Here is an 11,913-nt window from a genome sequence, read left to right as displayed (position 1 = left end):
CATAGCTGAAAATGTTGAGAGAATAGGCTACTTACTGCATGAAAAAACTGTGTCCCTACAAAAAGACAACTCGTTCTATTAGTCATTGTAACTATAAATGTGTTACTTCACACAGAAACACATTGTGGTTTTGTTTTTTTTGTTTTGGCGCGTTAAAGCCAGAATCAAAGATAAATCTCAGCCAACGATTTAAGAAAAGAAAAGTTACTCGGTGGATGGTCACGGTTTCGGACTGGGATCTCCAAACGCTACCGCCACCTTTTGTTTTGGTTTAGCTCCCGAGTTTCCTGTCGGCAGATGAATATTTCGGAAGTTGTTGAAAGGTAGCCACTTCCTCCGGTGTAGTGTTGAGGTAGGAGTTATAAAGGAGGTGGAGGGTTGGAGCGCTTGGCTGAGTTTGTGCAGTCGCGGCTCAGCGCGCTGTCGGGCGGCTTGGCGCCGACTCGCTGCCGCTCCTCTCATTAGAGGCTGTTTTGGCAGCTGCTGCTCTAATATATTCCGTATGATGATGGCGGAAGCCTGGTTTCAGGAGGAAGAGGAGGAGGTGCGAGGGGCGATCGACAGGGACCCCGGCTCCAGACACAACTCTCCGGCTGCCAGGCGGCACAGAGTCTCCTCAGCAGGTAAAAGGTGGCGACTTCCCCGCCGTGCCCCTCGCCCACCGGGCAGACAATATTGTACCAGGTGTACCAGTCAGTGATTGAGTTGTTTCATTTTTGTTAAAACTCCTGTCGCTTTTCTTCTGGATTGATAATTCCATTCAAGTTCTCGGCAATTTTAGGGTTAGATTAATGATAATGTTGATTTTTTAAAAAGTAAACGGGATCGCGTATTTCATTTTTTTGTTAATGCGCCGATGCATCAAATCGCCAATAGATGTTATTTTTTTTCAGGAGATCTTAGCCTGACTAACTTGTTGTTTCTGGGTGCAGTTCACCATGCTGGCAGTTGCGGCCCATTGACAAGCGGCTCTGAGTGGGCAAGTGTTAGGGAGGGATTACAAGGCAGTAAAACTAATTGAGTCATTGGGAAAACAACACCAAGATCAAAGGTGACTCTCCAGCAGTTTGCATCTCGCCTTTGAAACCGGAGTTTCGACTGCCAGTGCCCAAGTTGTGTGTGCTGCTGGATTTATAGCCACTATTTAACGCGTCAGCACATTGGCTGAGTGGATTGGGTGTTTTTTTTAAAAGCAGAATTTAGGCCGTTTAGTGGCCACAGTATGTTTCTGTCGTTGATCTATGTGATAAATTAACAATGATGAGAGATTCCTTGTAGTGGAGTTGCACAATTAATTACAGGGCAACAGTAGAGTCAGTGAATGCAACCTCCTACCTCCCCATCCCAAGCTACTCCAATTTCTCTCCAGATACTGACTTATTTTCATGGTGGTGATGTGTTCTCCAATCCTTTGTCTAAGGTACTACTCTGTTAATCTGGACAGTGAATGACAGCAGACAGGGCGATAAAATATTGTTGAGCACAATCTTGTCCATACATGTAGTTTTCATCTGGAATTATTGGATGCCTGTCAACACAATTTGTTTGGGAAATTATTAACATTCCAATTCACCTTCACAACTAAACTCAACAAAGTTTCAGAAACATGCATTTACCTCATTACAAAAAAATAATTACGAAGCTAAGTATTGAACAGAAAAAGATAAAGGATGAGACCAAGAAAGCTCTTATCTCCCAGCAAATTTGGCGGCACCTCACTCTGCAGTAATTGCCTTCATCCTCACAAAACCTTCCAAGGATTGGAAGTTCAGTTCTGTTCCACGTGAGGAAGTGAATTTATTTATTAGCTAATCAAGAAAACTTGGCCAGTCTGCATATTACTTGATGCACATTGAGTTTAAGTGGTTTATACCTCGGCTGAAGGCTGGGGTCGTGCCTTTCAGCAGACTTTGTTTTTACTTCAGATTTCCACAGATGCGGCCAGACTTGCTGAGTTTTTCCAGCACTTTCTGTTTTAATTTCAGATCTCCAAAATCCACAATTAATCATTTTTAGACTGTAATTTGCTCCATCCCATGTCTCTTTAAGGTTACTTTGGTCAGCTGCCTGCCTCTGAGCATCTTCCAACTGGCCACTCTTCAAATGTAAACCAGGAGAGTTCATGTCAGCAGCTATTTGGTCAGAGAAGGCAAGAATCTATCATCTCCTTAACCTGCCTCCATAAAGGCATGTTTCCTATGTGGGGTCTTTTGGAGATTAGGCACAGCAATCTTGGCTGATTTTCTGTCCTTCCCTAATCTAGTGACATTGTCCAATTGTAGCACTCGCTAGTCACATGAAGTTATACATTTTAGCACAGACAGGAAATCAAATCCAGTACCTTTTGGTCTGTATCGCTCAGTACTTTTTACAAAACTTTTAGATCATCAGAAGAGCTCCCCAAAAGGTTCTTTTTGTTGTTGTTTTAATAGTATAAGAAATAGCAGCAGGAGTGGGCCATTTGGCCCTCAAGCTTGTAGCATTCAATAAGTTCATAGCTGGTATAACTTCTTCATTCCTATACTCCAGTCCTTTTAGTTTGTTATTGAATTTATGCTTGTGTCTTCACATAAAGAGAAGAATAGAATCAATATTGACAGAATTTTATGAATCTTTCTGTAGTCCAGCTCCTAGTTTAATCATCCAACTGAAATTCATATGTTTAAACCAGATGATGCCACAACTAATCTTCCTCCATAATCTCTCCTTAACCAGATCTATGGAAATGGACAAACAAGTTGAAATGTTACTTTTATATAGATCCTACTTAGTGTGTTGTATAAACAGTACAGACCAGTATTTCATTAAAGTACATTTTGTGTTATCTTTAATGTAATTACACCTGTGGATTTGTTAATATTTAGATTATTTTATGCCTTTCAGTTTTACTGTTTTTTTTACTCACCGAGTATTAACTCACATTGGGATACAGTTCCACAAGCACCATCCCTAAGCAAATATCAGTAGGCTGATTAGTCATGAAAATCATCAAAGCTAATCTTGCTTCTAATCTCACCCAGGTAAATAGAATCACTTTCCTTCTGGATTCAGTACATAGCATGAGCAAAGAAGAGACTAGTTGTAAATGTAAAATTGGCAGAAACCGTAATTAAGCAGAGAATCTTTCTGGTCTAAAATAAAAAGCAGAAAATGCTGGAAATACTCAGCAGACCTGACAGCATCTGTGGAGGGAGAAACAGTGTTAATGTTTCAGGCCAGTTATCTTTCATCAGAATAATTCGGCATTTTCTATTTTTATAGCATCGGCAGAATCTTGCTTTTGATCAATGTGGTCTCTGATTCACCGCGCATTTACCAATTGAATTATAAGGAAGCTGGCACCAGTGAGATTATTTTGCATAAATTACCAATCCTTGATGGTCATCTTGATATTTATTTTGGATTGAGGATAAATGATGTCTGAAGTATAATAAGTCATGAGAGTGAAACTCAAGCAGTTTATATCATCATGCTTATTCCATATAATTTATTTCTAAGATAGATCTCGGTTTCTTATTCCCTCCTTTGAAAGGTTGCTATTGCAGTCTGTGTTTGCTGTAACTCACACAGTGATAAGGGTGACTGGTTTGTCACCTGGCAGCAGAATGAAATGTTTTACATTAATAAGGAAGGTGTAACAAGAAGTGAGGATTTTACTTTGAAATGAAATGTGCCTCTTTTTATATTTACTACCCCTATATATTATAGTGTGTAATATATATCCTAGTTATCCACTCTCCAGGTGAAACATGGGTCATATCCACCGCATGATTCAACGTGCTTAAGTCGACTCGATTGCCCTTTAATGTATGTCATACTGCCTTTGCTTCACTTAGCAGCTAACAGCTAAACAGTTTATATCAGTCCATGGTACGCAACACCATTCTTCAATTTTCCCCTCTTGAACCAGCCATTTATTGCAACTTGCTTCTCTTAGTTCAGCTCATATCTTTTGCAATGTAAACATTATACAGCATATTACCTCCATTAATTACTTCTCTGCTTATACCATCCCTTTTTTTCATTCATTCACAGGATGTGTGCATTGTTGACTAGACCAGCATTTATTGTCCATCACTAATTGCCCCAAGAATGTGATAGTGATCTACCTCCTAGAACTGCTGCAGTCCATGTGGTGTATGTACACCCACAATGCTGTTAGGTAGGGAGTTCCAGGATATTGACCCAGCAAGTGAAGGAACAATGGCATATTTCTAAGTCACATGTAGCTTCGAGGGGAACTTGTACATGGTGGCATGTATCCGCAGCCTTTGTCCTTCTGGGGCTGTTGAAAGAACCTTGGTGAGTTGCTGCGTTGCATCCTGTGGATGGCATTTACTGTTGTCACTGTGCATTAGTGATGTAGGGAGTGAGAGTTTAAGATGGCAAATGAGGAGCCAATCCAGCAGGCTGTTTTTGTTCTGGATGGTGCCGAGCTGGTTGAGTGTTGTTGGAGCTGCACGCATCCAGGCTAGTCACACCCCTGACTTGTCTTGTAGATAATGGATAGGCTTTGGGGAATCTGGAGATGAGTTGCACACCACAGAATTCCCAGCCTCTGACCTCTTATAGAGTAAGAAGTCTAACAACACCAGGTTAAAGTCCAACAGGTTTATTTGGTAGCAAAAGCCACTAGCCTTCGGAACAGGCTGTTCCTTCGTCAGGTGGGTGGGGGTTCTGATCACAAACAGGGCACAAAGACACAAACTCAATTTACATGAATAATGGTGGGAATGTGAGTCTTTACAGGTAATCAAGTCTTAAAGGTACAGACAATGTGAGTGGAGGGAGCATTAAGCACAGGTTAAAGGGATGTGTATTGTCTCCAGACAGGACAGTTAGTGAGAATCTCACTAGGAGGTAGATCACTACCACATTCTTGGGGGCAATTAGTGATGGACAATAAATGCTGGTCTAGTCAACAATGCACACACCCTGTGAATGAATAAAAAAAAAGGGATGGTATAGGCAGAGAAGTAATTTAATGGAGGTAATATGCTGTATAATGTTTACATTGCAAAAGATATGAGCTGAACTAAAATCTCACTGCCTGTCCTTGTCCGTAATTGCACTTCACTGTACTGCAAGCCCACGGATAACCTCATGATGCTCCACTTCTCCAGCTTCCACCCTAAACACATTAAAGAAGCCATCGCCTACAGACAAGCCCTCCGTATACACAGGATCTGCTCGGATGAGGAGGATCGCAACAGACACCTCCAGATGCTGAAAGATGCCCTCATAAGAACAGGATATGGCGCTCGACTCATCGATCGATAGTTCCGACTCGCCACAGCGAAAAACCGCACCGACCTCCTCAGAAGACAAACACGGGACACGGTGGACAGAGTACCCTTCGTCGTCCAGTACTTCCCCGGAGCGGAGAAGTTACGACATCTCCGGAGCCTTCAACATGTCATTGATGAAGACGAACATCTCGCCAAGGCCATCCCCACACCCCCACTTCTTGCCTTCAAACAACCGCACAACCTCAAACAGACCATTGTCTGCAGCAAACTACCCAGCCTTCAGGAGAACAGTGACCACGACACCACACAACTCTACCACAGCAACCTCTGCAAGACGTGCCGGATCATCGACACGGATGCCATCTTCTCATGTGAGAACACCATCCACCAGGTACACGGTACCTACTCTTGCAACTCGGCCAATGTTGTCTACCTGATACACTGCAGGAAAGGATGTCCCGAGGCATGGTACATTGGGGAAACCATGCAGATGCTGTGACAACGGATGAATGAACACCGCTTGACAATCACCAGGCAAGACTGTTCTCTTCCTGTGGGGGAGCACTTCAGCGGTCACAGGCATTCAGCCTCTGATCTTCGGGTAAGTGTTCTCCAAGGCGGCCTTCATGACACACGACAGCGCAGTGTCGCTGAGCAGATACTGATAGCCAAGTTCCGCACACACGAGGACAGCCTAAACCGGGATGTTGGGTTTATGTCACACTATCAGTAACTCCCACAGCTTGCCTCCTGGACTTGCAGAACCTCACTGGCTGTCCTGTCTGGAGACAATACACACCTCTTTAACCTGTGCTTAATGCTCCCTCCACTCACATTGTCTGTATCTTTAAGACCTGGTTGGCTGTAGAGATTCGCATTTTAATCAGTATTCTGTAACTTGATTTTGTGTCTCTGTATGCCCTGTTTGAGAGCAGATATCCACTCCATCTGACGAAGGAGCAGCGCTCCGAAAGCTAATGACATTTGCCACCAAATAAACCTGTTGGACTTTAACCTGGTGTTATTAAAATTCTTACTATGAGTTCATTAATTTAGCCATGTTCAGTGAGACAATACTATCCCAGTCTGGATCAATCACGATTACCACATGTGTTAACTATCTACTGATTTCTGCTGGCAATGTGAGTCTGTAGGTGTCAGATGAAGACAGGATCTAGCTTTGCTGGATGCCACCTGTGATCGAATAGCTTGCTGGTGCATCAATAATGCCATGTGGGTGAGGTGCCAAATGATAGCCTGTGCCTGTAGACCGCACTGCATCAAGGATTTGATGCTTTAAATTGACCATGAGAAATCCAGCAACATAAAAAGAGTGAAACTGGTGATTCTGAGCAGGATCCCTCCCTAACTGATAGCATTTTACTAAGCAGAATAATGGGAGGTGTATACATTGTGACCTTTGTACTTGGTGACTCACTTCCAAGCATATCTTATGAAATAAAGTTTTTTTTTAAAAAGCAGTATTGATAATTACTTTGATACATTTCATTATGTATCATGGAGCAGATAGAATACTGTTTTGGTAGCGGAGCATTAGTAGAAAAGACACAAGTTTGGAACGACCACACTTTGAGCACATTTCACCCAGTTCCGTACTTCCCCAAATGGTAAGTGGAATGCTATTATGGTTCTGCTAAGGTTGCTTCCATTGTGAGGTATGTGTTGCATGAACATTTTTCTGCATGTTCTTGACCTACAGAGGGTAAGAAAGCAAAGAAGGTCGCTGCACCTGATTGTTATTCATTCATTCCTGTTGGAAATGCATGCACATGAATGCTAGGAGAGGTCAGAATTGGGTTTTGTTATGATGTCCTTGTGATTGAATACCCTGATGGCACTCAATGGCATGTCAAATGTGTGTGTACAGTGGCACAGTGTTTAGCACTGCTGCCTCAGAGTGCCGGGGACCTGAGTTCAATTCCAGCCTCATGTCACTCTCTGTGCAGAGTTTGCACGTTCTCCCCATGTCTGCGTGGGTTTCCTCTGGGTGCTCTGGTTTCCTCCCACAATCCAAAGATGTGCAGCTTAGGTTGACTGGCCATGATAAATTGACCCTTTGTTCAGGGTGATTAGCAGGGTAAATATGTGGGGTTAAGGGAATAGGGTCTGGGTGGGTTTGTGGTTGGTGCAAAGTCGATGGGCCAAATGGCCTCCTCCTGCACTGTAGAGATTCTAGGATTCTGTGAGAGGTGAGAATTCACTGGTAAACAAATTGCAGCCCAACAGGCTCAGCATCCTCGGGTTCAAAATTCAAATTAAAGTTTATTTATTAGTGTCATAATTAGGCTTACATTCACACTGCAATGAAGTTACTGTGAAAATTAATACCCTAGTCGTCACACTCCGGGGCCTGTTCGGGTACACTGAGGGAGAATTTAGCATGGTCAATGCACCTGACCAGCACATCTTACGGATTGTGGGAGGAAACTGGAGCACCTGGAGGAACCCATGCAAATATGGAGAGAACGTGCAGACTCTGCCAGACAGTGACCCAAGCCAGGAATTGAACCCGGGTCCCTGGTGCTGTGAGGCAGCAGTGCTAACTACTGTGCTGCCCCATTACTATCAGTCTGACTTGGGGAACCCCCAGGAGGGGGTTCCAGATGACCATGGGTTGCTTCCCCCTTTTGAGGGGAAGAGCTGACTGGTGGTGATTTAACCTGAGGATCACCACACCTCAGGGAGGGGCAATGCTGAGAAGGCGGGGCCTTCATGAATAACCTTAACCGGTGCCGGAATTAAACCCACGCTGTTGGCATTGCTCTGCATCATGAACCAACTGACAGGATGGAGGATAGAACCAGTGTTAGGGCTGATATTGGAGGTATTTTCCCTTCCAGCTAGTGAAATACATTTACAACATAAATGAGATTGTTTCACTAAGAGGACTTGGAATCATATAGTACTGTACTTTCAATTGCTCAGAGCCTCTTTTCTGTTTCCATTCTTAATATAATAAAACTGAAAAATATGAGGAAGCTTCTGGGTAAAAGGTTGTGTATATGGTAAAAATGTTCACACCAAGGAAAAGATCCATTAACAATTCAATTTGTTTTTATTTTTTCTTTTATGGATTGGGTATTGCTGGCTAGGCCCCAGTATTTGTTGCCCATCCCTAATTGCACTTGAGACGGTGGTAAGTTGCCGCCTTGAAGCACTGCAGCCAATTTGGTGTAGGTGCTGTTAGGAATGGAGTTCCAGGATATTGACCCAGCAACTGTAAAGAATTGATGAAGAAGTCAGGATGGTATGGCTTGCAGGACCACTTGCAGGTGGTGCATACATCTGCTGCCCATGTCCTTCTAGGTGGTAGAAATCACAAATTTGGAAGGTGTTGTTGGAGGAGCCTTTGGTGAGTTGCTACAGTGCTGATGATATACACTGTTGCCAGTGTGTGCTTGTCTTGGTTGGGGTGCCAAGTCCAGCGGGATACTTTTTACTGAATGGTGTTGAGCTTGTCGAGTGTTGTTGGAACTACACTCCTCCAGGCAAAGGTAGAGTATTCCCTCACGTTCCTGACCTGTGCCTCCTAGATAGTGGACAGACTTGGGGAGTCAGGAGGTGAGTTACGAGCTGCAGAATTCCCAGCCTCTGACCTGCTTTTGTAGCCGTGGTATTTGTGGAGCTAGTCCAGTTCAGTTTCTGATCAATGGGAATCCCCAGAATGTTGTTAGTGCAGAATTCGGTGATGGTAATGCCAGTGAATGTCAAGGTGATGGTTAGATTGAACACAGACTGCTTCAGTATCTGAGGTGCCATGAATGGTGCTGTTGTGCAATCACTAACAAACACCCCCACCTCTGACCTTATGATGGAAGGAAGGTCATTAATGTAGCAGTTGAAGATGTTTGGGCCTAGGACGTTGCCCTGAGGAATTCAAGCACTATATTCTGATCTGAGATGGTTAACCTCCAAGAACCACAATCATCTTTCTTTGTGCTATGTTTGACTCCAATCATTGGAATCGGGGGAAAACTTCCCAATTTATTTCAGTTTTTCTGGGCTCCTTGATGTCGAACTTGGACAATGCTGCCTTGATGTCAAGAACAATCACGCTCACCTCGCCTCTGGAGTTCAGCTCTTCTGTCCATGCTTGGACCAAGGCTGTAATGAGCTCAGGAGGTGAGTGGTCCTGGCAAAACCCAAACTGAGCATCAATGAACAGGTTATTGCTGTGTTGATCGTGCTGTTGACGGCCCTTTCCATTGCTTTACTGCTGATTGAGAGTAGACTGGTAGGCTGGGAATTTGCCAGGTTGGATTTGTCCTGCTTTGTTTTGTAGACATACCTGGGCAATTTACACACTGCCGGGTAGATGCCTTTGTAGCTCTGGGACTTTTCTGGAGCACAAGTTTTCACTATTGCTGGAATGTTGTCAGTGCCCTTTCGCAGTATTGAATTGGCTGAAGACTGGCATCTGTGATGCTGGGAACCTTAGGAGGTAGCTGAGATGGATCTTCCACTCAGCACTTCTGGTTCAAGGTGGTTGTAAATGCTTCTTGTCTTTCACACTGATGTCTGGGCTCCCCCATCATTTGAGGATGGGGATATTTGTGGAGCTTCCCACTCTGGTTAGTTTAATTGTCCACCACCATTCACGACTGGATGGGGTAAGACTACAGAGTTTAAATCTGATCCATTGGTTGCGGGATTGCTTAGCTCTATCACCTGTTTGGCATGCGAGTAGTCCTGTGTTGCAGCTTCACCAAGTTGACACCTCATTTTTACTGGTGTCTAGTATTGCCCCTGGCATGCCCTCCTGCACTCTTCATTGGACCAGGGTTTATCCGCGGTTTGGTGGTAATGGTGGAATGGGTGATATGCTGGGCTATGAGGTTACAGATTGCGATGGAGTACAGTTCTGCTGATTGCCTACAGTGCCTCATAGAAGCCCAGTTTTGACCAACTAGATCTATTCCAAATGTATCCCATATAACACAGTGCGAGTGCCGCACAACACAATGGAGGGTATCCTCAATAAGAAGATGGAACTTCATCTTCACAAAGATTGGATTGTGGTCACTCCTATCGATACTGTCTGATTTCACCTGCAACCAGTAAATTGGTAAGGATGAGGTCAAGTAGATTTATTCCTTTTGCTTGTTCCTTTACCACCTGCCATAGACCCAGCCAGCAGTCATTAAGATCATGGCCAGCTTGGTCAGTCGAGGTGTTAACAAGTCTCTCTTGGTGATGGACATTGAAACTCCCCATTCAGAATACATTCTGTGCCCTTGCCACACTTAGTGTCTCCAAGTGGTGTTCAACATGGAGTACTGATTAATTTACTGAATTAAAAAAAATCATTTATGGGATATGGACATTGATTATTCCTTATTGTACTTGAGGAGGTGGTGGTGAGCTGCCGCCTTGAACCACTGCAGTCCCGACGGTGCAGGTGCATCTACAGTGTTGTTAGGGAAGGAGTCCCAGGATTTTGAACCACAATACCGAAAGAACAGTGGTATATTTCCAAGTCAGGTTGATGAGTGGCTTGGAGGGGAACTTCAGCTGGTGGTATTCCCATGTGTCTGCAGCCCTTGTCCTTCTAGATGGTAGTGATTGTGGATTTGGAAGGTGCTGCCTCAGGAGCTTTGTTGAGTTCCTGCAGAAAATCTTGTGGATGATACACATGACTACCACTGTTTGTCGGTGGTGGTGGGAGTGAATGTTTGTGGATGTGGTGCCAATCAAGTGGGCTGCTTTGTCCTGGTGGTGTCAAGCTTGAGTGTTTTTGGAGCTGCACTCACTCTGGCAAGTGGAGAGTATCCATCACACTCCTGACTTGTGCCTTTGTAGATGGTGGACAGACTTTGGAGAATCAGAAGTTGAGTTGTTCACTGCAGGATTCCTAGCCTCTGACCTGCTCTTGGAGCCACAGTATTTATATGGTTGGCCCAGTTCAGTTTCTGGCCAATGGTGGCCCCCAAGATGTTGATGGTAATGGCATTGAATGTCAAAGGGTGATGGTTAGATTCTCTTTTGTGAGAGTGTAAGAGGTGGTAATCGGCAGGAGTTTTCCTTGCTTGTATCCATGAGACTTCATGGGGTTAGGAGTTGATGTTTTGGACTTGCAAGGCAACTCGCTCAAGACTGTATACCACTGTGCCACTGCCACCTGTGGTGGGGTGTCCTGCAGGTGGGACTTTATATACTCGGGGATGGCGATTATGGTGTCAATAAGGTATGATTCCACGAGTATGACTGTCAGGCTATTGCTTGACTAGTTAAATTTGACGCAAACCCCAGGTGTTAGTAAGGAGAACTTTGCAGGGTTGACAGGGCTGGGTTTGCCGTTGTCATTTCTGGTGCCTAGGCTGATGCCAGATTGTCCGTTTGGTTTCCTTGCTTGTATTCAACTTTGTAGAGATTGTGAATACAACGGGGTGGCTTGCTATGCCTTTTCGGGGGAATTTAAGAGTCAGCCACATTGCTGTGGGTCGAGAGTCACATGTAGACCAGACCAGGTAAGGATGGCAGATTTTCTTTCCTAAAGCATATTAGTGAACCAGATGGCTTCTTACAATGGTTTCAGAGTCACCACTACTAACACGAGCTTTAAATTCCAGATTTATTCACTGAATTTAAATTCCACCAGCTGCCATGGCGGGATTTGGTCCTGTGTCCCTAGAGCATTACTAGC

The 11,913-nt window shown here is 44.2% G+C and overlaps 1 protein-coding gene across 1 annotated transcript in view; it reads left to right on the top strand.

Annotated features, from left to right (window-relative positions):
* The first annotated feature begins 373 nt into the window (after positions 1 to 373).
* Positions 374 to 11,913, top strand: part of sh3d19 (SH3 domain containing 19) — a 155,399-nt gene continuing 143,859 nt past the window's right edge. Inside the window, exon 1 of the mRNA XM_078212491.1 lies at positions 374 to 623. Coding sequence (XP_078068617.1) covers positions 503 to 623 — 121 coding nt within the window. The 5' untranslated portion in view covers positions 374 to 502. The remainder of the gene's footprint in view (positions 624 to 11,913) is intronic.

Source organism: Mustelus asterias, chromosome 1 (assembly GCF_964213995.1).
Source record: "Mustelus asterias chromosome 1, sMusAst1.hap1.1, whole genome shotgun sequence".
NCBI lineage: Eukaryota > Metazoa > Chordata > Chondrichthyes > Carcharhiniformes > Triakidae > Mustelus > Mustelus asterias.
The sequence above is the reverse complement of the archived record's forward strand: the minus strand, read 5'-3'. Positions and strand labels throughout refer to the sequence as shown.